General features: G+C 47.0%; 2 protein-coding genes across 3 annotated transcripts in view; both read right to left on the bottom strand.

Annotated features, from left to right (window-relative positions):
• LOC6594405 (cadherin-87A) overlaps positions 1-15,452 on the bottom strand; it is a 65,338-nt gene extending 49,886 nt beyond the window's left edge. Inside the window, exons 1-2 of the mRNA XM_026984412.1 lie at positions 15,192-15,452; positions 13,836-14,187 (exon numbers count right to left, since the gene is read on the bottom strand). The gene's annotated coding sequence lies outside the window, so the exon portion shown is untranslated. The remainder of the gene's footprint in view (positions 1-13,835; positions 14,188-15,191) is intronic.
• Positions 15,453-17,127: 1,675 nt separating this feature from the next.
• Positions 17,128-27,795, bottom strand: part of LOC6594404 (centrosomal and chromosomal factor) — a 33,040-nt gene continuing 22,372 nt past the window's right edge. For both annotated transcript variants that reach the window (XM_026989689.1, XM_026989692.1), the window contains exon 2: positions 17,128-20,561. In XM_026989689.1, coding sequence (XP_026845490.1) covers positions 17,697-20,561 — 2,865 coding nt within the window. In that variant the 3' untranslated portion in view covers positions 17,128-17,696. The remainder of the gene's footprint in view (positions 20,562-27,795) is intronic.

Genomic DNA, 27,795 nt, shown 5'->3' with positions numbered 1-27,795 from the left:
TCACACTCACACACACACGCACACACACACTGTGCACGTGCGGATTATGATTTAAGGAACCGCAGGATAGCAACAGGACACCCCCCCGCACAATCCGCAAATCAAATCCCAAGCAGACGATGGATGCTGCCACAATGATTTATGGCCTAATCGCACTGTCATTGCGTTTACCGCATTTCGTTTATTAGCCGCATTGCATTAAATGGCCAATAAGCGAGAAAGAGCGGAAAGGGAGAGAGCGGGTTGCGGAGAGCGAAATGTCGGCATGACAGCAGTAAGAATTCTGACCCCAAAAGGGAGGGGCACGGCACTCCCATGCGTTTCCATTGCATTTTCCCCCGCATCCCCATCCCCATCCCCATTCGCATTCGCATATTTCATTATCAATTTGCATTCGAGGGGAGGATTCCACGTACAGGGGGGGGGGGGGAGATGCGGGAATGTGGCCAATAGCCGAAAACCAATCGCATTTTGAAACTATTTTGGCATAGTTTGCGGGCATCATTCGAATATCGAATATTCGAAACATCAGACCATCGGACAACCATCGGGGGGGGGAACAATGTTTCCCTCCCCTCTCACACAGAAATTTGGATGCATTTTAAGAGATTAGATTTCAGGGGAGGGGTGTGCCGAAATGGGAGACGGAAGAGGAAAACTTTTGTATTTTTCCAAAACAGCAAAGTGTTGGCCATTTGTTGTCTGTTGTGCCTCCCATGGGGATTGTGTTTGTGTTTGTGTTTGTGTGGACATAAAAGTAGAGGAGATATCATTGGGCTGTACCCTGTATGCAAAGGATATGCAACGGGATACCATCTAGTCGGGATTCTTATCAACAAATTACGAGATTAAACCCCAAACCCCCCACCCCCTTCCTCCTGTTAGCACACGCTGTGTCACAATCACAACAGCCCACAAAAACCACACAACACATGCCACATGCCACATACCCTGCACCCAGCCTACCCTCTATCTCGGGTCCACCCACTCTCGAGCGGACAATAGAAAAATCTATAGACTATTGAATTGCAAATTGCGTCTAAAGTCAAAAGAAGAACATTTTTGCAATGTAAATTAACAGCGAAAAGAGCCAGAATGCGAAGAAAAAAATGGAGAGAGGGAAATGCCGGAACAGGCAAAGAGAGAGAAAGGCGCTGGCAGAGGAACAGCAGCAGGAAAGGAAGAGCTGGACAGCCTGGACAGCAGCCACACTGGCGAGAGGACGAGGACCGCAATTATTTGCTCTTCCTTTCGCGCTCCTCCCCTTCCACCCACACGAGAGAATTCTGCTATGAAATAATCCACAACGACAAATATGCACGCTGTTTTATGTGCCCTCCCCCTCTATCCACCATCCAGCCTCAACATATTCATGTGTGTGTGTGTGTGTGTGTGTGTGTGTTGGCCAGTTGGTTAGCCAAAGCCAAAAGCCAAGCCTCTCTCCGCACAAAAGCTGTTTTGCTCTCTTTGTGCAAGTATTTTGTATTTTTTTAGCCAGTCGCCAGTTTCCAGCAACAACTCCTCGTAAAGCTACAACTACAACAACAATCACTGGCAAACCACACACATACATACATACTCGTACACACATAAACCGGTTCAACGAAATTCCAGACAGTCGCCGCCAAACTCAGCAAAGGCAGCAGCAGCAGCCTCTGTCGCCATCGAACACAGACTCCAAGAAATGGTCAGAGCAGAGGCGCGGGCGCAGCGGAGAGCGGAAAACTGCGGCAGCGCAGCAGCAGCCGGCACTAAATGTCAAGCAAGTGAACGGTTGTCGGTTGATGGCAGAGCGAACTAGAGGGAAGGTAAAGCAGTGCTGAGCAAAACAAAAAACAAGGAACGAAGATTAGGTTCGGGTACCGAAACTTTACATATGTATGTATGTATGTATGTACCTTCCCTGATCGATCATTGTAATGGAGCAGATCGCCTGGGTGACCTGATCCTGATGAAGAATAAATATATGCACATTTACTTTAAAGAGCTACCTTCTAAATGCTAAAAAAGTATATACTTATCAGTAATATTGGTTGAAATGGGTTATTCAAAGCGTATGGAAATATTATAAGCAGCAAAGAACGGCATCTTCAGCAGAGGAAATGCATACAAGAGAGCATAATGGAAAAATTAACTAAAGAGAGAGAGAGAGAGAGAGGAACCTGTACGAAGCTGCTCTTTATGGATTAGGGCTTGGGTATACACGTTCCAGGGGACGGGAGGACGGAAGAATACCTAAACATAGTTTGGCAATTGCTTCAAGTCGCTGGGTCTTAATGGTGGTAGACGGGTAAGGGTGGCATTCTCTTACTCTTAAGCACCCATTCCATCTTCAGTTTGGTTTTTGCCAAATCGTATTTCCATTCGCGCACATGTCGCGCTAATAGAGCTTTAATGATACGTGGGAATGTTCGGAACACACACACAGACACACATACACACATACTCCCGTATCAGTTACATAATCTTGTTTTTCTCTCTCTCTCTCTTCAGCTTCCAGCTCCTGGTACCGTTTCCCCAAGCCGGCGACAACTTCCAAGCGAAATGGCGACGGGAGAAAATTTGTTGTAATCAATATGGAAACTGGCGGCGACGGCGACGGCGACAGCGACGGCGACTGGCGGCGTCTGGTGGCCGCCTCAGATAACTCGCACACATTCATAGAAGAAACTATATAGAAAACCCCACCATAAATGGGAGCTCTGTGCATGCCAGTGTGTGTGCGTTTGTAAAACAGATTTGTGAAAAATGCGGAAAATGGCATAAAGAAATGAAATCGATGGCTTCACAATCCACACACAATCCACAGCAGGAGCTCCAGCTCCACATTGCGTTATATTGCAAAATATAAATGTACTTTGGGATGCCTTTTAGAGGAGAAGAGAGTGAAAGTGGGAGTGGGGGTGGGAGAAGGTCTGCGAAATCTCTTCCCTGTCTTCCCCTCACTTCTGTCTCTTCTACATGCGTCAGCCATTATGATAAATCGCACCTTTTATTGCAGCATCAGCGCCTTGGTAACTGATTCATAAAGAAGGCTACCCTAACCCCGTTCTGGTCGGTGGGGTTCGGGTTGGATTTGGATTTGGCCAAAACGGTAAATTGTTAAAGAAATAGACAAACAGAGATGGGGAGAAAGATACGAAGAGACCGAGCAGGAGCGGAGGAGGGAGGGGCAGATACAACATGACATCATTTGACGATGACAACGTCGATGCTGTCGCTTTTCCTCTCAAATTCTTCTTGTTTTTCGTTCTTCTTCTTTCTTTCGCACCGACATGTTGCGTGGATAGAAAAAAATGCCATCCGTATATCTATATCTATGTATGTATATCCGTCCCCCTACCCCTCACTTCACAGTGTGAAAGTGTTTTTTTTTTTTTTTTTGATAGACTTGCTTAAATCCAGCAAAAAATTTGATAAACGAGGAAGAAACCCATGGGACAAAACAAGGAGAGGGGTGGGGGAGACAATATTTACAACAGAAACCAGAAAAAATATTCCACAAGGAATGTAACTCATTATTGTGAGAGGGTGACGCAATGCTAGAGAGATTTCACTCAAGATAATCAAGGAAGAGAAGAGCCTAAGTACTTGGGAACTCAAGAGATCCAGAAGAGGGAGAACAAAGGAAAATTTTGAGATAAGCACAGAAGAATTCGAGTAAATTATTGAACATTCCAATGTGGGAATAATCATAATCCCATAATCCCTTTTTAATCTATAGTTCTGATAATTTGAAAAAGCACTTCGGGAGTCCAATTGGGGACACTTTTGCACACAAGAACTATTTAATCTTTTCCACTTGAGTGTTGCTTTTGATCAAAGGATCGGTTATAATGCTCAAAAGAATACTCGGTAATGGGAAATCCCTTCAAAGCCTTATTTAAAATTTGCCATTTGTTACATAGCTCGTATGTCTCACTCAAAATCAAATATAAAGTTTGTAAATGCAATTCCCTTTGCATTTTTAACCATATTTTTCCATCGTTACAGTTTGTTGAAATTCGAGAGACATGTGAGAATTTCAAAGTTTGTTCCATGATGCATGAATGGATACCCATGCCCCCCACGCCCCCAATCCACTGCCACTGCCGCCGCCACTTCAATGTGCTACCTCAACTGTTTTTGCTGTGGCATTGCCCCATTAAACATTCATCATTTTCCAGGGCCATTCGTCATCAATGCGTGCAAAGTTAACGCCCAAAGAGACGAGGGAGAGGGACTGGATCGGAGAAAAGAAAAACAAGATGGACATTCTGTGGCCCAGTGATCGAAGGAAGGATACCCTGGCAGATACCCTTCTCAGAACTGATTTACTCCCTTTTTTTGGTACAGGGTACACCGAAAACAGATCTGTGGAAACAAAAACAAACCGACATCCCAGGCTGCTGCTCTCTTCGCCTGTCACACAAGAACACACATTTATCGAAATATTTCGCATGCCGAAGAGATGTGTGTGGTGTGTTGTGTGGCAGTAAGAGCAATGTATAAAATGCATGCCGGAGAAGGTGAAAGCCAAGGCACTGTTTCGTTCTGAGGGGTGGGGGGTCGGGGGGCGAGGGGGATGCCACATGACAGTCAGACAGATCGACAGATAGACAGTCAGACACCTGCGAATAGGGTCAATAGAGTTACGAAAGCAGTGTGAAAATAAAAAATATGATAAAAAGAAAATACAGAATCGAAAAAGCATTGCGGGTCCAATGTCACATCACAAGTTGTTTCTTTTCCTCTTCTCGCTCTCTCTCTTTCTCTCTCTTTCTCTCCATCTTTCTCTTATTTGCCTTTGCGGTTAGCACAAGCTCCACTTTTTTTTGCGCCTGACCCATTCATTACCATAAAGAGTAGGAGAGAGAGAGAGAGAGAGAAACGGGTTTCATGCAAGAACAAGAATGTTCATCGGTGGGAAAGGGCAGGGGAAAGAGGGGGAAGGTGGAAGATGGCAGCGAAAGTGGTGCCATAGAAAGTTGATTCCAACATTGACTCGGATTCTGCCTCTCCGCTGCTGCATCCTCCGGTAGCTGGGCGACACAAACACAGCCTTTCAGGCGTGGCACTTTTTAATTAGATGCTAAACTGCAACAGTCATTGGAGCCAGCCTTCTCGCTCTCGTCTCATTATCCCCCATTTACCCCCCTCCCCCATTAACCTGCTGATTAATAAGCACAATTTTCAAAGGTGAGAGAGCGGCAGAGTAATTGAAGGAGTTCCTTGCTTGTCGTCAGCCGGTAGCACGAACCTTTGACCCCAGTATTAAAATTAACGATCCACCGAACACCAGGCGAAGGCCACATAGCATGCACGGAGAGAAAGAAAGAGCGAAGGCGATAGAGCCTTGTAGGCGTACTCCTCATCGCCCTTTTTCAAGGTGAAAAGGTGAAAATTTCAGATCTTGTCTCTCCACTCACCTCCAAAATGTATTCCGTTTATTTGCTTATCTCACTATCTATATCTATTATATCTATATCTATTATATCTATATCTATTATATCTATATCTATTATATCTATATCTATTATATCTATATCTATTATATCTATATCTATTATATCTATATCTATTATATCTATATCTATTATATCTATATCTATTATATCTATATCTATTATATCTATATCTATTATATCTATATCTATTATATCTATATCTATTATATCTATATCTATTATATCTATATCTATTATATCTATATCTATTATATCTATATCTATTATATCTATATCTATTATATCTATATCAATTATATCTATATCTATATAGTTATCTAACTATTTTCTGTTGCGTTTGCTGTCTTCCTTGGAATTGGATGTAAGATTTAATCTTGTTTATGGCACACGCAGGGGATTGCATTTATGATATGTACTTAATACGCAATTGTGGAACCCTTTTACATTCAGCTCTCTCTCTCTTCCTAAAGAGTATCCCATTGCGAGGCTGTCCAACAAGGACCACCCGGCTGGCCTGGCCTGGTCTGTCGGGCCTGTCAGGCCTCTAAACGATCAACTGACTTGACTGACAGTCCGCTAACTGGAGCATCAAGTCGGTGACTGAAAAGTGCCCGTCAGGCTGGAGGAAGGGTGGCACAACAGGCGAAAAAAATTTGCTGAGGCCCAAGAAGAAAGTTTGAACAACATTTTTGCTGAGCAGGCAAAAAAAAGTTACCAAAGAGAAAGAGTGACGAAGGAGGGTACAGCGAGGTGGACAGTAAAGGAATGGGGGAGGGGGGGCTGTGATGGCGGGGATCAAACAATTCACTAGTTTACACCTTTGCACTCATTTAATTATATTCATGGTGCCCTGGCAGTCGAAGGGTCCTCATTAGGCAGTCATCTCTCTTTTTACGCGCTGCCTCCCTTTCCTTTTGAGCTCTTACTCTTGCCGCCCCCCCCTCTTATTACTCTTATTCTTACTCTCTCCTCCGGCTGTCTGTGGGATGGCAAAGTTTTGTGCAATTTCTTGAACGAGTGACCCATAAGTTTGGTCGGGAAAAGGGACCTAGCCCCCTAGCAAGCAGGAAGAAGCAAGAAGGAAGCAAGAAGCCAGGGCATATTCCTCTCCCCCCTCCCGGACACTTCCTAATGAATACGGCTGCCCTGGGGCATGGGCCCGGGCCCGGGCCCGGGTTCGGATTCCCGATTCTGGACTCTGGTATGTGGGTCTGCACGGGGGCGTCGTTTACTTGGCTAACTCGAACGGTGTTGGCGTATCCGTGGCTCTAATTGCTTTGTTAGACACGTCGTTGTGGGGCAAAATATGATGGCGGCGTTCTCACAGAGCCAGAGGGGGAGCGGCAGAGAGTTGTTGAGAAAGTTTTTGCCTGGGAAATGCAGTTTGCATGCGAGACTTTAATTTGATCAGAAGAAGATTGGCAAGTGATATCAGAAACAGAAACTGTTTCATTTCAAGTTTATCACATTTTGTCAAGGGTGAGATATTTAAGAGAGTAGAGAGCTCAGACCTCTGGCTTTAATCAGCCAATGGCATTTTGAATTTTTGTGTTTATTTTCCACAAAAGTTCTCAAAGCAAACCTTAGCTTTCGGGGCAAAAATCTCATCTCTCACACACACAACTTGTCGGTCGACCCTCGGGCATCTGGGAGCATCTCTGAGTATCTGACAGGATTTGCACAAGACTGAGAGCCTGGCCCCCAGGCTGGCAATTATAAATACTACTCTGCTACGGAGCCGTTTAACAGGAAAACATCACAGAACATTTGACTAATCTCCAGGACACCAGCGTCAAGGATGTGTCAACACAAGAGGAAACTTGTCCGTTGCCCATGGGAAGTGAGAGTGGGTCAGAGGTCACAGTTGTGCCCCCCCGGCAATCTACTCGTAAAGTTCGACTTCATTTGACAACTTTAATGCAGTCCAAAGTCCGAGCGTGGAGCGTGGAGCGGCGGCAATTTGTGAAAAGTTTCTTATTGCATTACCGCCTGGCCTGACCGTTGGCTAAACTTTGTTTTACATAACTGCTCCCAGGCCCCACCCCCCGCGCATTGTCACTCATAAATGTTAAACAAATTGTTGGACCTACACTCGTCTCTGTGTTGCACTAACTTTCTGATGGCATGCCACAGAGAGCTGAAGAGTTGCTGTCGAGTCTTTTTTATGGGATATCTACAAATATTTGAATCCTTTAGTAGCCAAAGGTCCTTTAGACCCATTACTCCCTAGAAATCCTCCCTTATTTAAGAGCATTCCCACTTCAGTGTATCCCTTGCTCGCTTTTTATACCCGATACTCAAAATGAGTATTGGGGTATATTAGATTTGTGGTAAAAGTGGATGTGTGTAACGTCCAGAAGGAATCGTTTCCGACCCTATAAAGTATATATATTCTTGATCAGCATCAATAGCCGAGTCGATTGAGCCCTGTCTGTCTGTCCGTCTGTCCGTCCGTCCGTCTGTCCGTCTGTCCGTCCCCTTCAGCGCCTAATGCTCAAAGACTATAAGAGCTAGAGCAACGATGTTTTGGATCCAGACTTCTGTGATATGTCACTGCTCCAAAAATATTTCAAAACTTTGCCCCGCCCACTTCCGCCCCCACAAAGGGCGAAAATCTGTGGCATCCACAATTTTGACGATACGAGAAAACTAAAAACGCAGAATCGTAGAAGATGACTATATCTTCTAGAGTGCAAAATCTGAACCAGATCGTATAATTATTACAGCCAGAATCACGAAAACAATTTCACTCTTTCTCGCTCTGTCTCACTCTAACACACAGGTTTCATGGTCGGTTTTGCCAATTGCAAAATATGAGTTCAAGGATCTCAGAACCTATAAAAGCCAGAGCAACCAAATTTGGTATCCACACTCCTGTGATATCGGACCTTGACCGTTTCCTGTCCAAATTTCGCCACACCCCCTTCCGCCCCCGCAAAGGACGAAAATCTGAGGCAACCACAAATCTCAGAGACTATTAAGGCTAGAGTAACCAAATTTGGTGCACACACTCCTTTAAGATGTCACTATAAAACGTATATCTCAGACTTTCGCCCCACCCCCATCCGCCCCCACAAAGGACGAAAATCTGTTGCATCCACAATATTGCAGATTTGAGAAAACTAAAAACGCAGAATCATAGATAATGACCATATCTATTAGATTGCTGAATCTGGATCAGATCAGATCATTTTTATAGCCAAAAGGAACAAATCAATTTGCAGTGGCTACGCAGCGCCCGACGTCACGCTCAGACTGATTTTCTGTCTCTCTCGCACGCACTCTTTGTCGTGTCGTTAAATATTAGCGGCGTCTGCCGGAGGAGAGCCATACTGACTTAGTATCGGGTATAACCGTAGAGTTGCGGTGTCCGCAGCAACTCACAACGTTCCCCCTCGTTTCTGTGTAATTTTAGTTGGAAAACTTGTTTGGTGTCGCTCCATGTGGTTGAAGGGAGACCGTGGAGCTCCCTCCTCGCTTCCCTGGAGCTCCCTGGAGCTCCCTGGAGCTCCCTGGGGGCGCGACATGCGACATGTTGGCATACCGCTAATTGTAAGTGAAATTAGCGGTTCTTTTGTTGCCTTTTTTGTTGTTTTTGCTAATGAAAATTGTTTAAGCCAAGAACTTGGTGCTCCCCTCCCCTCTCGCGGAAAGAAAGGAAAAGTTTTCCATGGAAAGAAGATGGAAATCGAATTCAGTGAGCGATTAATCGGATTTCGTGTAATTCCAATCAGATTGTGACTCCCGTTATGCGCATAATTAAAAGCAACTTTACTTTCGTTTCTCTCTCGAGTCCCCCCCCCCCCTTAGTTGTGTCGCCATATGTCCGAGTCGCCACGCCCAGGCACTTGCCTCCTCTGCTGGAGCTGCTGGAGCTGCATCTTCGACGAGAAGTGAAATTAATGGCTTTTCTATTATTTTGCACAAAGTTTTCCGAAGCGCATTTGACGTTGATTGCATTTTTTGCGCTGCCAGCGAGCCAGGACGCACATCAGGGAGCGGAGCATGGGCTAAGGAATAAAGGATAAAGGATAGAGCACAGAGAGAGAGCGGGTGGGGGGCGGAGCTTCCCCAAAAAGTAGAATCACAGCTGCTGTAAAACTTGATTAAAAATTTAGTATGTGTGTTTGAGGATGGGAGGCAGAGGCGAGCCATTTGCCTTCGTCCCGTTTTCTCCATTAAACGAAAAAGTTGAAAACTGAGAAAGACCGGAAGAGAGCAGATTAATGGAAAGGAATTTTTGCATTGTTTGGATCCACTCTCATGCGTACAGTCCATCATGCGACTCACACAGATACTCGTACATAAGTTCCACCTTCACACAAACAACCCTCTAGTACCCTCTCTGGCGGTGGCGATTGACCAGGCCCGAACTACTGATTTGGCTGGTTCCTACATGGGTACTTTCCGAACCAATTCTATGGTAAACGAACGCCGAACCACTCAAAGAAGAGACAGAAAATGTTGCTCTGTATACTCTAGCCACCGAACTAGTTAGGTTAGGATGCACCAGTAGACGTCTCACCAGTAGACGAAGAAACGAAAAAGCATGAGAGGAAAATGAAGAGAGCAGGTAGCTAAAAATGATGCTGATCTGCTCTTCTCCTTTCCCTTTTCTGTTTTAGGTCATTTCATTGCTGGAATGTTCTTTGGGTACCCATTTCACTAGCTACTACAGGGGTACCCATTTCACTAGCCACTAGACGAGTACCCATATCACTAGTCCCCGGGGGTAAACGATGTGGTGTCGCTGGTCCCCATGTCGTAGGACATTACGGGTTAAGGGTTAGTAAAGAAAGTACCCCTGGTCTGCTAGGGAGTGGTGATATCACCACCTCCGAACTAGTTCCCCAGTACTGCTGGGAAACACACCACACCACCCCAGCATACGTTCCACTAAGCCTGTCTTTCGATGACTGTCTATGTGCCCCTTTCTCGGTCGCGCCCCCTCTGTGTATGATGTGTAGGAGGATCAGCAATTCCGATAATAAAACTGCTTTGTGCACAACTGCAGCAGAAGATAAGATTAATAACTGGAGCACTTCTTTATCTTCTTTATCTTGAATCACAAACTATATCTTATACAGTCGTACAACAGTCGAAAAGGCTTTTGTTTCATATCCGACATTTCAAAGGAAATGCAAGCCAGGCGCACCTTTCTTTCCACCCAAAAAAAAAGGGAGGGAGAGAGGGAGAGACGCAGCGTTAAGTTGCACAAAATGAACTTCCTTCCGAGCAGTGTCTTCCTGTCGCGCCTGAATGGCCGACTTCCACACAATCCTCCTGACCCCCTCTGACCCCCCCTTTCCACAGCGTAACCGCCCGCCCATTTCTGGCTGTGTAGAAAATACAACTTTTTTGGGGCCGCAATCCCAGACGGTCGAAAAACCACAACGCCGAAAAATAAAAGCACCCAACGAGAAACCCAAACCCAAACCGAAGCCGAAGGAAAACTTTAAGCTCATTTCAGCCTTTTACATATAAAGTTGTCTAGTCCGTCTGTCTCTGTCTCTCTCTATCTCTCTGTCTGCACGACGCCGCCGTCGAACAATACAAATGGCTAGGAAAAGCGAACAAACGGTCCGAACTGTGGCCCAGACACGTCTCCTCCTTGTCTCTAGGGGGGGGGCAGAAACCAGCTAACCAGTTAATTTCCAAATTGTGAACATTACCAAAAAGTGCGATGTGTGGACGGGGCTAGAAGGCTGTAAGAGAAGGAGTGAACTATGGCAGGGAAGTGCCAGGGGTGGAGTGGAGTGGCAAAGAGGGGATCTAGAGATGACTCCCCGATCGTGAGTATATAATGGTCAAAGGATTGAAAGCTCTCGATTTTTGCGATGTATTCCGTTCCATTCCTTATACGATAGTAACTATAACGATAATATCTATCCTTATACGATAGTATATAATGAATGCCAATTCTATAAATTATAGTGGTAAGATACACCATTTAAGACTGAGCTGGCTCCAGGATCTCTTTAAAGAGAAGCTAGCATAGAGTTCAAAAAGCAGCTCGAGCTCGGCCGCTCTCTCGTATATTGCCATTGAACATACCCTAATTCAGGAGGACTTTTTCAATTTCTAACAACAAAATTCCTCGTGCTTCACGATACCATCTCCACCGGTCGGACAGCCCGGATGGACAACGGTTCGGCTTGATTTGATACGCCGCAACTAGTTCAAAACTACACAGCGGCTGCACCACACACTACACTGCCCTACACACGACACGACGCGGCGAGGAGTGGAATGGTAAATGCGCTCGGGAGTAGACCGGGTCTGGTTTTTAACTGCGGGGCAGTGGGGCTGTGGGCGGGGACGAATGGTGTTTTGGCCTGGCCAAGAACAACAAAAGCAGCAGCCGGCTGTGTTGGCCACAAAAGCCGACTGGACTGATCAGAGGAGGGGCCATAGCCATAGCCATAGCGTCATCATTGCCAAAGCATAAAACTTGTTTCTGTCTAAACATGGAACAGGCAGGCGGTGGAGGCCCCCAAACCCCCAGACCCCACCCTGAGCTTCTCCTCTGCCCCTGGTTGCAAGCCAGTCTGAAATATCTTCCGGCTTGGGCAGCAGCAGCAGCAGAAAACAGCAACAACTGCGGCACTTTGGACGCAGTTCCGTGGACGACGGCTTGGGCAAGTTTTCCATTGTTGAAAGGTTTCCAAAAAAAGAAGTAGCCCCTTTGCCCCCACCCCCTTTCTCCCTCTCGTTGCAGCAACGCTCCATTCGCATTTTTCCCATTGTTGGAGAAAGAGGGGGCACGAGCAGGGTAGGGCTGGGAGCCAGGCTGGGGCTGGCCCCCGTTGGCATCGGCCTCGGCCTGCATTAATATTGTGATTTGGAAATTACGAAATTCTCCAGCGACGGATAAAATTGAAGCAGTGGCTGGCTGTGCTGTTCGCCCTGATCTATTGTTGTTGTTGCCCCTCTGCTGGCAGCTCTGCTGCTGAATCCGCGATAAATTTCATTTGAAAAACTGTAGTCCAACAGGGAATGTGGCGGCAAAAGAATCTGAAACGGGGGAGCTGAATAGCAGCTGATGAAGAAAATGAGGATTCGCAACAAAACAAAATAGTTTCTTCTTAACGTTACACAAAGCCCGTATAAACCCGAGAAGAACCCCGAGTGATCTTTCTAATATTTTAATTCTGAATCCACGAACAATAAAAAATCAATGGGAACATTTCTATATAATTTATATTGCATTCTACGAAGGGAAATATGCCATAAATTGATATTTCTATATCATAATATTTTCCATAACGTGGGGAAATCCCCATTCCCCTTTCTTTAACTGTATGTGCCTCATGATCACACATTTGTTTTGTGGCAATAATAGCAGCAATCTACCAGAAAACCACTGGAAGAGAGTCTCAGGCAAACTCTCAAACAAATGAAGTTCATTGCCATTGGATCGGGGGGTCTTTAATGGGGTTTATGGTCCATTAAAAGATCATTAGTAGAGGAGCCGGCTGATGAATCAATTTTCTTGGCAATGGAGGAGATTCCCTCGAATTTGGGTTACAGTTGCGTGCCTTCCACCTGTGCCTCTGCCACTGCCTCTGCGACTGCCACTGCCACTGCCTCTGCCACTGCCTCTGCCTTTCTGCCCTGCCTTTCTGCCCTGCCTTTCTGCCCTGCCTTTCCCCCTTACAGTTTCCTTCACCTTTGCAACCCAAAAGCCCACTTACCCGCTTGAGTTGCTCTCTCACACACATACACTCTTATAAACTCGCACAGACAATGCAGAGAAATTCATAATTAACATAATTGAGGCACAGCACAGCCGCTGCCACCGCCGTCGCCTTTGAATGTGTGCTTCATTTTTTTGTGCTTTGATGAGCAGAAAGCGATGCCCTGGAACAGAGGTTACAACGATGAGGACGGCCATAAAAATACACAACAACAACAAGTAACCCCCAGGTGCAAGGCAGAAAGAGAGAGAGAGAAAACGAAACAATATGTAATTTCTACGCAAAAATGTTTTTACATGGCCATCCGGCAGGCAGAGAGCGGGAGGGCGTAACAGGCACCAACAGCAACAAGAACGAGAAGATGGAGATGAAGAAGAACAAAGGCAGAAAACCCAAACAAAAACAAAAAATACAGGCTAGACCGAAGAATACCCTGACATAGCTTCGGAACTTAAAAGTAATTTGCAGGAGAAACAGATAACAACATGGCTTTATAGAGTTTACTCTTTCTGCAGATCGTGAATAAGAAAACTCTGTGCTATCCTCATCCTGCGTTGCAAACATTTCCATAAAATCATAATACCATATGCAGAAAGGGTCTAGCCAGAAGAAGAATGAGTAAATTGACTTTGATGTACACCAATACTCTTTCAGCCACACACATACATATGTACACATGTATTTGACTTACCTGCGACTCTGATGCTGCGCTTTTTCTGCTGCTGCAAAAATTCGGGGGAACGGTGACCCCAAGCCTGACTTGAAGTTGGTGGCCTGACCTTCGAAATGGCGACGCACAAAATGCCCGCTGCCCACTGGAATGTGGGGCCCCACCAAGGGTCTGCTGACGTCGTGTTGCGTTTTGCTGTTATCTTTTACTTGCTCTGTTCTGTTTTATTGCTTGTTCAATGCCGGCTGTGCAGTCGCAGTCGCTGCTTCGACTTCTGCTGACACAAAGGTGATGGTGCTTTTGCTCTTTTTCGTTTTCGCACCACTAAGCTCTTCTCCTCTTCCTCGCTTTCGCACCTCCTAAGCTCTTCAAGCTACAATAAAACTGCCGTTATTCATTGACGAAATGCCCTTCGACTGACACTCGATAGAGTCAGGGTGAGAGGGGCAAGCAGGGGTACACACACACATCGCAGACACAACACCACAAAATATTTCCACAATTAAATCATTCACATTTTTATTTTGAATATTTAGCAAGCTTTTCTTGTATGGTACGAGTACGATAATATCACGGTCAACTGGGTTTTTTGGTTTTATTAATGCTGTCATCTCCACTATTTGCTGATGATTGGAAAAGCAAATAAACGGAGGAACGTTTTCCCGGCGGCCCGTCGAAAGGAAATGCAGCAAACGGCACGCGACGCACGTACACAATGGGAGTCACAGAAATGGGTCTGAGAGAGTCCGTGTGTGTGTGTGTGTGGATTCAATCATGGTGTTGTTGTACGAGGTGAGGAATCCACAGAGATGACTCTCACGATCACCTCAAGATGGGTCTGAAGGAAGAGAAACAAAATCTAGCGTTCTCTTGAATTCCTCACCTTGTTCAAACACACTTTGGGGCTCACTTTGCTCTGGCAAAAGTCAAACTGTAAATTGAATTTCAGTTTTTCAATTTATGCTCCTCTCAATTAAATCATTAAGAGGAGGGCAAAAAGATTACGATTACGCCACCATCTAGCGCTCGAGGGGGCCCCTCTGGACAATCCCCCCTCCATTTTGCACCGTCTGTTGCCGTCTGTTCATGTGTGTGAGTGATTTTGCTTGTTTTTCGGTGAATTCTCAAAAATTTAATTACGCACCGAATGCAATCGAAAGCAAATTACACATATTTGCAATTGATTTTTGGTAATTGAACGGCTCTTGAAAGTAATTAAATTGTTACTTCACACACACACACACAGTCGCGCAAACAGCAGCCAAAAACCAGTCACACACACCCACACAAACCGTTGTATCGCCCTCTGCTGCGCCGACGCAACCGCGGTAGAACCACTTCTCACTCAATCTCTTTTAATCTCTGCCTCGCTTTTACCTTTTTCGCTATTTCTATTCTATTTAGCATTCGTTTTTTCACACGCTGCACGGGGAATAATCAAACAATACTTCGAAAAAGCCACTGAGAACCAACACAAATACACGCGCAAACGAGCGCCCTTCTCCATGCACTTACACACACGCGGTATTTACAACACAAAATTTTTATAAACAATGCCGCTCACCGCCGACGCAAGATTTTCAATCGACACACGGGTGCGACGGTGGCAGAGAGTCACGACCAGCACGCCACGAAAGCCAAACGAAGAGTCAGGCACGGCACGACACCCACACGGGTTGGGGCTTTGGGGCCTTTGGGGCTCTGCACTTGTTGCGCCCTCGCAGCTGTGTTTTGGCCACGAGGCGTTATGGTATTTACACACTGTTTGGTTTTTTTTGTGGCATTTTTAGGGTATTTTATTTGGCATGCACTTGTTGCGCTCCAGCCAGTGCTGCCAGATTTCAGAGTCAGTGCACACCAGATTTTAAGTTTTGATATTCCGTCGGATATTACTAGCTAGATAGATCTCCTAGCCCTGCCCACATAATTTTAAACGATTAATGAATAAATTTTCTACTAGACTGGTTTATTTTAAACGCTTGCTTTTGTTGGATTTAGTCTAAAAAATGGTTTAAACAAAAAAGGTAAACAAAAAACAAGCTGTTTAAAACCGTAATCTCAGATTGTTATGTTTCAGACATATTTTTGCATATGATTAGGGTCTTGTTAAAATATCTCGGCCCCAATACACATTCTTGGTTTCTGTAAGAAGACCAAAACCTTCAAAATATCGTTTAAATACCTTTAAAACAGAGCCTTATGGCCTTTATTGGTGCATTAGATGACAAACATTTTCTCAATTCTAAAACATCCATTTCCCCATTTCCCATTTTCTCAATCCGCGTCATGTCGAGGGACAGTGCTGCCCATACAAATTGAATGTTGCCAGCAACGTAAGAAAAAAACGTAAAACGTAAGAAAACGTAAGTGAGTGTGGAATGTAGGGACATTGTTGAGCTGAAAAGGGACATTTTGGCGAGGAAAAATCCCATCAGAGAAATTACCAAAAATTTCCCACCAATCTTGAGCGCCAAATAGAAATTGTTTGAAAGTGAATGAGTGAAAGGATTTAAATCCAATCCATTGGAATAAATGATGCTCGTAAGTACGTAAGACGTAAGTATAGAAGTTTCTATACCCTTTGTTCTCCAATATATCAATTAATAAATAAATTTTCTACTTAACTGGCTGATTTTAATCGGTTGTGCCAGGGCTCAGCTGTACTGCCCCAAGGTATATTACATGGAAGGTTAGGTTACAAAAAGTATGGAAAGTATTCGATACTAATATAGATGTAATTATCGATTCAGGAATTAATAATCGAACAATGTTCCGCCTTTAACCGCTAGGTGGCGCCATGAGCTAAGTAAATAGTTCCGCTTTTAACCGCTATCTGAAAAGTAGTTGTGGAAACAACCTCTGCTGTCCCACAGCCGGTAGTCGGCGTTTGTGCTGCGGTCACACTGGCGCTAAGTTACGCGCGCACTGTTATTTGGATTCAAATAATAAATTTTTGTTTGCAAATTCCTGAAAAATCCACCCAAAACTCCAAAAAATCAAAAGATTTCGTAATTTTTTTTTAACAAATTCTTTATATTTGCTTGCATTTTTTATGTTTTTTTTTTGCTATTTTTTCCGTTTTCTTTTCACTTTTTTCTTTTATAAAACTTTGTTTTAAGTTGTTCTTTTTCATGTATTTTGTTTTGTTTTTGTATCCATCCGCTGCTCTTGTATATAAATAATAATACTTATAGGCTAGGTAATATAGTAAACTTTTTGTGTTTTGTTTCGATCTTAACGCAATATATAATCAATTTTTTGTTTTTTGTTTTTTGCCAAAAACTGAAAAATTTTTGTTTCATTAATTGATCTTGTGTGTTGTTTTTTGTTTATTGGTGATTTTTCTTCTGGTTGTTTTTTGGAATCGAAAAACTCTTTCTGGCAACAACAATTGCAACTAACAAAGCTAATGGTACATATATGTAGGCCTAAATTCTATATAATCGCGATCTCTTAGTTTTCTAACATTTGTTGTTTTTTTTATATACACTTACAAAAATTTGCTAGTAGTTTTGCTTGCATGTCGATCTATCTGGGGATTTTCTCTGCTTATTTTTTAATCATTTTCATTTACAAATTGCTCTGCTTTTGTGTGTGTGTGGAAGGGAGGGGCAGGCGGCTTTAAGGGGTACTTCAAGGGTATATTCATGCACTTTCACAACCTGAGCATATTACTATCTCGCTCGCTCTCTCTCTCTCTCACTCCCAATCGCTCAATCCCTTCCACTATTTCACGTTTCAATACTGCTTGGAATTTCTAGTGGCGCCCCACCAGGCACAGGAACTGTAGGCGGTGGGAGCAGCGTGACCAGCACGCTCCTGCACCACCTGTCTTTGTCCGGATGGGGTGGGGGCGCCGCCAAACGTCGCCTACAACTGATACTAACTCCCGACCATAATGTGGGCGGGCTGCTCCAGCTCGTTCTCGTGGTGGAGCCGCGCATTGGCCACCGGCCCGCTGAGGCCGCTCTTGAAGAGCTCGTCCGAAGAGAGCTTGCAGCTCGGTACCAGCTCGGTGAACTCTGACCCCAGGCCGAATTCCATGTCCAAGAATCCGTACTCCCAGGTATTGGCCCCCGCACTCACATTCGAGCTGATGCTGCTCACATACGACGACGTCAGCGAGTGGGTGGCCGAGGAGATGGTCGACAGGGTGGTGAAGGTCGCTGTGGTGGAGGAGCTGCCGCCGCCGGAACTGGTGGCACCACTGGCACTGCCACTGCTGCCACCTCCACTGGAGCCCGCCTGCACGGTTGTGAAGCTCCCACTGAAGGCCAGCGTGGAACCAGAGCTGGAGGATGCTGCTCCTGCCACAGACACAGGCACTGCTGTGGGCGTGGCTGCCGCCGGGAGAATGTTGAACAAATCGTTGTTGTTTAGGGGATCCAGGGCGGATTGTGAGCTCAGGCTGAGCACCGAACTCCAGTTGATGGAACGCGTGGAGTCGTCATCCGCATAGCCCGAGTCGCTGGTGTCGCTGGTGCCAGTAGTCACTGTGGGGGTCCCACTGTTGTTGTTATTGCTGTTGGTGCTGGGAGGAGTGCTCCCATTGCTGGCGGCACTGTTAGTTTGTGGCAGGGTAAGACTGGAGCTGCTGCTGGCGGCATTGGAGCTATTGCTGGTGGCAGAGGGCGAGTCGGAGGAACTGCTGCTCACAGGACTCGTGGCTACCGTTGTTGTTGGAGCGGATGTTGCGGAGGCTGCCGCTGCAGAGGTGGTAGTGGGGGGGCAGGTGGGAAACGGTGTGGCACGTCCAGACTGCGACTCCCGGAAGGGATAATGATCGTAGGGATGCAGACTACTCCCGCTCGTTGTTGCTGCTGCTGCAGATTGGGTTGGCGCCGACGTATCACAGTTGTTGGCTTGCCCCTGGAATCCTGCAACTCCCACGACTCCCCCCCTGTAGGCCCCCGCTGGCTGTGGCTCCAATCTCTCGTGATATCCACCATGCTGCTGCTGCTGCTGCTGCTGCTGCTGCTGTTGCTGTTGCTGTTGTGGTTGGAAATTGATCTGTTGGTAGTGATCCATGTTGGCCAAACGCGCACAATTCAGCACGGGGGCATACTCCAATTGTTGCTGTTGTTGTTGGGGATGTGGATGCGGATGCAGTTGCGCCGCTGGCGGGGATTGTTGCTGCTGCTGTTGCTGTTGTTGCTGATACGCCGGATGATATTGCGCCGCTTGGGCAGCCGCTGCTGCTGCGGCTGCTGCTGCTGCCGCCGCCTGCTGGTGATGCTGCTGGGCCGCCTGATGCAGCTCCTTGGCCTCCGCTTCGATCTCCCTATCGATGCGCTTGAGGGTGTTGCAGATGAGCACCGAACGGTAGAGCGATTGCTCCGATACCTGCCGGAAGCGGGAGAGCTTGAACATCGACAGATTGCGGATCTTCAGGCGCGTGTCCTTGTAGCAGCTCCTGTTTGCGCTGCACCAACCGCTGGCGCGTCCATCGCAGCACCGCTTGAGGGGCAGGCCATGCAGGGGCAGACCGGCAAACGGGGGCACTGGCGCCGTGGAGGGAGGCGGACTGCTGGGCGAGGCGGCCGACGAGGGGCTGGTGGCGCCGGCAGCGGCTGCCGCACTGCTGCATCCCAGATCCAGGTAGGATTTCCCATTCTCCGCACAGCGGATCGTCTGCTGGGGCGCTGCCGGCTGCTGTTGCGGGTACGCGGGTGCCACTCCGCCGGGACTTCCGCTCTCATAGAACTGCTGCTGGCCCGCGGGCGAGGAAGGAGCCGATATTCCCGACCATTGGGGCGAGGCGAACCCTCGCGCCTGCTGCTGCTGCTGCTGTGGCTGTGGCTGGGCCTGTTGGGGCGTTGGCTGCGTCATGTGCTGGGGGCCACCGGTCCGCGAGCAATTCTGTTGCGGAAAGGGCTCAGAGTAGTAGTTGGGCTGCCGGCTGCCATATCCCGGGGCATAGCTGCTCCTCTGCTGCTGTTGCTGCACCACAGCCTGCTGATGTTGCTGCTGTTGCACGACTGCCTGCTGCTGATGCTGGATGGGATGGGGATGGGGATGCGCTGGCAGCTGGTGCGGATGTGGATGTGGCAGCGGCACAAACGGATGGTAGCGCATGGGGCAGTAGGTGGGTATGATGGTCTCCTCCTCCTCGTAATCATCCTCAAAGTCATCATCGTCGTCGTCCAGCTCATCGGCGCTCAGGAGCGTGGTGGCCAGGGTGGAGCGTGTGGCAATGCTGCCCCACGGATCGCTCGGCACGGCCACGGCCTGCAGCTTGGAGATGCAATCCTCGGCGCCCCCACCAATCACAGAGGACGGAGTGCCAGTGCCAGTGACAGTGACCGAGGAGGCACCGCTCCAGGGCTCGCAGGGCACAGCAGCCACCACCTCCAGCTTGGCGATGCTGTCCTCGGGTATGGCCGCACTCGCCGTCGGTGGCAGTGGCACCTCCGACTGGCTCTTCGCGCTAGTAACTTCGCTACCATTCGAGATGGTGATGATGCCGCTATCCGACTTGGACTCTGCATCCACAATGATGATGTGATTGTTGTTCGATTCAACAGTCGTCGTCGTCGTTGTCATCGCCTCTCCCTGTTGTTGCAAGTGCTGCTGTTGCTCCTCTAGCGATTCCAGGTAGTTGTTGTTGCTGATGGCCCATTTGTTGGCCTTGTGGGGGGGCGGGGCACAGTTGCCCGTGTACGTGGTATTGGCATCCTTGCTGTCAAAGGTCAGCTCATGCTTCCGCTTTGTGGCGGCTGTTGCTTGAAGACCCATCGCTGAATTTACCTGCAAAAAGGAGAGACATTTTCGTTTAGAGAATTGCCGCCAAAAAATGTCAAGAATAATCAAGACTAAAGAGCAGGGAGACTCTACTTTGTATCATAAATTTCCACGCAAGCGACAGGAGCTCCTCACAAAGGACACACGAAAACAACAACAAAAACTTATCAAGAAAATGGAAGCACCATCCTCCCCTTCTGTTTTTCCACCCACTCAAAGGCGCAGAGACCAAGAGCCGCATGAAAATGAGATGGGGAAAATGCCAGGCAACAAACAGTCAAGCGGCAAAGTCGAGGAGTAGTCTTCCCGTTCGCCTGTCTGTCTGTCTGTCTGTCTGTCAGTCAGGATGCCACCCTGCCATGCCCTTAGCCTTCCTCCCACTCCCACTCCCAACCACCCACCCACCCACTCTCCCATTCCTCTGCCACCCACACCCACACCCAAATCCCTCTTCCTTCCTTCCCCCTTGTATTCCGCACTGTGGCATTGCTCATCGGCGTTTCACTGCCTGCTACTCGACTCGAGAAATCTTCTTAAAATAAAACCCCGAGCGAACGACGGAGAAAGAATGAATGATAGAAAGAGAGGGTGGCGTCGGGGAGAAAGCAGTGTGGGATGATTGCCTTCGATTTTGCTTCTTCTTTCTGTTGCTGTTTCTTCCTGTCTTCATCTCTCTCTCTCTTTCTTTCCCACCCATGCAACTTCCGCGCACGCAGCATTTACTGCGCGAGAGAATTTTTCAGATGCTCGTTTTGTTCTTTTCGAAACTATTTTTGGGTTTCTTTCTTGAGATTCTTTCGGAAATTTTGGAACAACTTTTTTTGGAATTTTTGCATCGAAGAGTTTTTCTATGGATATATGTTAAAACTCATTCCGTTCGGAAAAAGGATGTTTGAAAAACTGATGAATAATGTAGATCCTAAGTTTATTCATAAAAAAGGATAATATTTCGATTTTAATTGATTCTAAATCACCAGAAACTGGATTCATTTATTTATTTTACCAATACAAGATTTACTAGGAATATAAGCCCTCCCTAACAGTTCAGATTCGAACACAAAACCAAACGATCGTAAAATATCATATGCATAAAAATCGTAAGCTAACAAATAATTATTCTACCAAAAACTAAATTCATCGTTATTATAGTATTACAAACCACCAGAACTCTGTAATAAATTCAAAAACCGATCGAATCTTCCTGAAAAACCTCTAGTAATACCTGTATCTAGATATATGTATATGTATGCAACGTTAATCTCCACCGATCTGAGATCTCTCTGTCATTTCTCTAGCTGCAAGACTTTCGCCTTTTTTCAGTGTTGCCACCATTTAATTTCGGGGCAGGTAACTCTATGCAGCGAAGAACAAGCGCGGCGGCCTCGGCCTCGGTCTGGTCTGGTCTGTCTCGTCTCCCTTTCGGTTTTTTGAACATCTGTGCAGCGAACGACGGCCGGCCTTTGTGAAGAGCGGCGTCATATTTATAAGGGTTGCCATATGCTCGCATATTTTGCTGTTGCTGCCACATACTGCTGCTGTTGCAGTTGCCATCAGCATTGAGGGGGAAAATAATATAAACGGAGGACCGAGCGCATCGTCGCCACGGCTGGGCTTTGCTTTGGGGTGAGTTTTCAGTTCACTTTTTTCAGATATCGTCATCGTCGTCGTCGTCGTCGTCGTCGTGGCTGAGTCGCATGTGTTTCGCATTTTTCGTTCCCTATGACAATCTCTGGTCCCTCTCCATGCCCTTGCTGTGTTGTTTGCCTTTGCCTGCTGTCTGCCTCTGTTCCCATTCCCGTTCCCGTTCCCTGCCTCATCATCGCCGCATTTCATCCCTCGTTACTCGTTCGTGTGTGCAGCTGTATTTTTGGTTATTTTTGGTATAGGGGCTGGAGCAAGAGTCTCGAGTCTCGAGTCGTCTCTCGTCTAGACACACACGCTCCATGACCGGGCCATAGACATGGACATGGTCTTCCTTTTGGGAACGAAACAGCGTCTTCTTTGATGATTCTTTCGCTTCCATTTCCATTGTATTGTTGCCTTTGCTCTGCTCTGAGTCATGTCTTGTTCTATGGGCTTATCATCACCAAAGGCGAGTCGAGTTGAGTTGAGTCGTCGTCATCGGGCGACATTAGTGTGTGCATGCCTTATTGTTCTGGCGACGACTGGTCGTATGTGTAATGTCCGCCGATGCTAAAAGCCGAAGCACATCGCGCATACGCCGTGCGGAACGGATCTGTTTGGCTTTTTGCAAAAAAGCTGAAAAGCTCTCCCCGTTTAGAGGCAAAAAGCTTTTGAAACGGGAAAACAATCGAATCGAATTACAACAAAAAGAACAAAAAACTTTCTACGCTAATTTTTCAGTTTTCTTTCGATTTTTGTTGAAGAGATGGAGAAATTGTTGTTGCATGTGTTGCGAGTGTGTTGCCATCATTATAAGCAGCCAGAGGAGATCAAGCCACAGCTCAAGTCTGAGCCGCTGATGGTGATGATGATGATGATTTTGAGGCTGAATTGCCACACCAACATCACTCCCAGCTACAGCCAGTTCCAAGCAGCTAACAGCAGCACAAAAGCCAGCCAGTCCCCAACGCAATCCCAGTCCCCACTCTCGGGGCCACAGCCACAGCCAGAGCCAACGTTCGTTCGTTCGTTCGTTCGTTCGCTTTTTACCATTAAAACACAGCAGCAGCATTTTACGCTTCGCCAGCAACTCGTTTCAGCTGCTGGCACTGGCACTGGCACTGCTGGCTACGAAGGAGAGATACAGATATACAGATACATTTCCGACTGCTGTAAGACGGCAACGGTCTCCGTCTCCGTCTCCGGCTGGCTCCACATTGACGGCCCGGCCTGTGTGAGTCTCGACTCTCGAGCTCTGGAGTCTAAAGCTCGCACGCAGCGTTGCAGTTGTTGCTGCCACAACAACAACAGCCATGCTACCTTCAAATTCCACAATATTCAAGTTTCAGGTTATGAGCCAACCAAACGGCCAGGCAGCCAGGCAGCCAGTCAGGCCCGAACGAGCCACCGAACGAACGAACAGAAAACCAACAGAAAACCTGAAAACCACAGAGCCCCACACACAGCTACAGCTACAGCCAGAGACAGAGGCAGAGCCCCGTCATCGTCGGAGGCAGCGCAACAACAACTCGACTCGACTCGAAATGTTTGCCCGAAAGCCAGAGACAACGAAACATCGTAGTCTTCGTCGTCCGCTTGGGCCGGGCACAGTGGAGCAAAAGTGGAACGATATTACTTGAAGTGTTGTTGGAACATGAGGAATAGGGAAGTCCCGAACTATGGGCATACATATGTATGTCTTAGATGATCTTAAACCTGAATGAAATTGCTCAAAATCTTTGAGAATAAGAAATCATAGTTTTAGGAATAGACTTATGTAGTTATAAACAACAAAACGTCTCCCTTTGGATAGATCTTCGTAAGTCAGAGAAACCCCAGAATCCCTAAAAACATAAAAAATCCACAACTCTTTATAAATGATATGATATGATAGAAAAAATCATAGAATATTTCTTCTTTAGTTTACCCCACGACCACTAAAAACCACATCCATTCCACTGTACCCCGTTTGGGCCACAGCACAGCACCGCCGCTCAAAAGTCGACTTCCAAGCATTAAAGTCGGTCGCTACCTCTGTGCCTCGCCGGCCTGGTCGAGTCGAGTCGATTCGAGTCGTTGGGTCGGGTCTGGTGTGGGGCTCTGGCTCTGGCTCTGGCTCTGACTCTACCGCTGACTGTGAGCCCCACTTGGAATTCTTCAACAACGTGCGATAGCAGCGAAAACGAAGCGAAGCGGGGCAACAACAAAAAAAAAATCAACAAGATTGAAGAAGAAAAAAACCCAAGTTTCAGTTTTCGACAAAAGCCAGAGGTAGAGCTCGAACCCGAGACGGAGACAGCGGCTCCGAGACCGAACCCGAGCTGATCCGCGACTTTGGCTCGGTCGAAACGACGATCTCCAGACCAGATCCACAGTCCAGGCAGTCCGCACAAAAGCAATTTAAATGTACGATACTCGCGCCAAAGAAGAAGACGAAAAAACATGAAAAAGAGCGTGCGGCGGTGACGGCACACAAGAAGACAACGAAGAGGAAGAGGCATAATAAAAAAGAAGCGGGGCTTAAAGTTTTCGAATAACAAAGATAGAGGGGAAGAGCTGGATGGAAGACAGCGACTGCTCATCATAATAAAACGGACGGAATTGAATGGGAGGGAAGACGAGCGCGAGCACCTAGCACTAGCTTGCTCTTGCTCTCTCCCTCTCTCAAAACTTTGAGTTTGAGTTGGAGATGACGACGCTAGATATGTTGTCTCTTGGTGTTTCCCATGCTGGTGGCCGCTCTGCTCTCCCACACCCAATACAATGGCTGAGTGGGAGGAAGAGAGAGGCAGAGTGAGCGCCGTAGCGGCACATGATGTTTTGTGGGAAAGGAAACAAATTTTCGACCTGCAACTAGCCTAAATACGTACACTCTTGTTATGATGCAAGGTTATAAGGCAAGGATGATGGGGGTGAGGAGGAGCTTTTATATGCGCATATTTTGCGTCGGCCATTTCATGTTGCCGCACGACGACGACCGCCACACGACTGACAGACACCGCAAAAAAAAACCCGCCGAGCCGATGTCGATGTTTGGAGCCAGCCAGCCAGCCGTCGATTGCCCCGCCGAGAGGCAGAGAGGCGGGAGGCAATGGAGGCCGTGACTGGGAACAGAGAGGAGGGAAGGTACAGGAAGCAACAACGACGACGACGAAAATCAGCTGTTTTTGGCGAATTAGAGCAATTTTCAATGCGCCGTTTTTCGTATGTATTTTTTTTTTGTGCTGTCGAAGATTTATAAGCAGCGACGCCGGCAGAGGAGTTTGGCGTCGCAATTGGTGACATTGAAAATTTGCAAGGCACGGGATGCGGTGCGGACATCTCTCTTTTGCTCTTGCTTATGCTCTCGTACTGGCACTGGTACGGTCTGGTGGTACGTGAGCATTAATGTGTGTTCCGAACAGCTGACAGCATATAGTACTCTCGTACATGTGTAAATACCCATCTCCGCTCCACCACACCACCCTCATTCGTGGGGCTAAGAATGGTGGCGTCCCAGTCATGACTTTTGGTCAATGAACCGCCTCATACTTCATCTTCTCCGCGCACACAAAAACAAAAAGAAGGAGCCGCAATCAGCTGTTTGGCCTGGTCGCGGACGGACAATTACATATGTATGTATGTATGTATATGCAAAGAGCGTTTCTTGAAATGTGAGCTCACACATACACAAATCTCATCCCCTCTTAAGCCGCTGGCCCAAGGGTCGGTCGTCTCTTGGTCCATAGCTGTCGTGTCGTATTCGAATAGATTCTATCCTCTACCTAAGGTCTGAGGACTAATCCTCAAAAAGGATGCAGCGCATTAGGCACGCCATTCGGTCGTTGGTTTTCGGTTTCTAGGACAGCACCACTTTCTGTAACGGCGGTCTGTTACGTCTACCTGCTCTCCCAGCTATTCCATCTTTTCCTATCCCAAGCAAGCCGATCCATCAATATGTCATTTGGACTTCCCAGACTGTAGCTGAATCCGACTGAGATTGAGAGTTTGTGTATTGCCAGTGCCTGAGGGGGGACTATGAAATGGGAATGCAATTGAGAGGAAATCAACCTGTAGGTCACTCTCGATAGCCGCAGCTAATAAGAATTCATGGAATTCCCTTGGGATGGGAGTACTTCGTATTTTCGTGGGAGTTCCAGTTGTCATGAGGTGTGTTTTAAGATAGATTTAGCTACTTTACTATATGTAGGTACAGTAAGAGCAAGATTGAGTTGCGTAGGATCAGTGGATAAATTGCTATTATATTCGAATCCCCTATAAAATCCCGGAACTAACTGTTCCACTTATTCTCATAGCCCTGCCCAGGCGGCTACCCAGCTGAATCTCTCGCCTCGGACTGTCAGATAAGCCTGATGAGATGATGCTGGTCATCATCACCTCCACTTTCACAGCCCCAATGCCATGCGAAATTTGTTCGCTATGCTATTACCGATGCCGTTGCTGCTGTTCGCTTATCGCGAGAGCCAAATGATAAGACAACGGCGCGCGAGAACGAATCAACACACGGGCCAGGATTGCGTCAAGTGCTGGCTCTGAATCGGAACCAGGGCTACAATGGCGGTGGCTGGCTAAAAAAACAACAGAGACAGAGCCCAAAGCCACCAACAATTGCCGTTAACAATGTTCGCTGCGAATACACTGCGCAAATTGCACGTCGCGCAGTGTACGATACAACAGAAAATTACAACAAAAAATATACCATGGAAAAAATGTATGTATATATGTATGTACGAGTAGTATACTGAAATGTACAGAGGCCCCCCAACAGCAAAACGAACGCTCCACTCCACCGTCCACAATTTCCCCATCCACATCCACAGTCACATCTACAGTCGCAGCCCAATGTTGCTGACTCGACTCTGAACGGTACGACGGCGTCACCGTCACCGCCAGTGTATATATACATACATCCCTATATATGTACGCGAGTGTGTGTATGGAATGGGAGAGAATGCCATATAAAAATACTACAAAAGCAGCAGCAGCAGCAGCAGCGAGAGTAGCAACAACTACAACTACAACGAACAGCAATGCGCAAAGCCGACGAGGCGAGATCAGAGCCGAAGCGAACGACACGAAGTACAGTCGCACAGTTAAAAATAAAGTGTGGGCCACAGGGGAGAGTTGGAGGACGGGACCGACGGCATTCGTACAGAGCGAGAAAACCAAGGAAGGTTGGAAGGGGAAACAGAGCCAGCGAGCGAGGGTAAAACAACAAAAGCAAAAGCAAAGGCAGGCAGGCGGCGGCGACGTTGACGTTGGCTCTGCTGGTAAATAATGATGATGGAACCAACTCTGCCGCTGCTGCTCGTATCTGTGTAAATTCATGTATAAAATGGATATGTATGTATGCATGTACACAGGGAAAGAGTTGCCATCGCTGTTATATTCGTGTTGTTGCTGTTGCTGGTGCTGCTGCTGCTGCTTTTGATATCGAGGGACGTAATATCGCAACTTTTGCCGTTCAAATTGTGCGGAGCGAACGTTCGTTGGTTCGTTCCGAGACTCGACTCGACTCGACTCGAGTTTAATTTTATTGAACGTAGCAGGGAAAAAAGAGCCAGACCATGCCAGCACCAACAACAACATCAGCCAAGACAAATAAATGATGGCAGCA

The sequence above is a fragment of the Drosophila persimilis genome, unplaced genomic scaffold (genome assembly GCF_003286085.1).
Source record: "Drosophila persimilis strain 14011-0111.01,24,50 unplaced genomic scaffold, DperRS2 tig00000000-arrow-pilon, whole genome shotgun sequence".
Lineage (NCBI taxonomy): Eukaryota > Metazoa > Arthropoda > Insecta > Diptera > Drosophilidae > Drosophila > Drosophila persimilis.
This window is presented reverse-complemented; position numbering and strand designations above follow the sequence as displayed.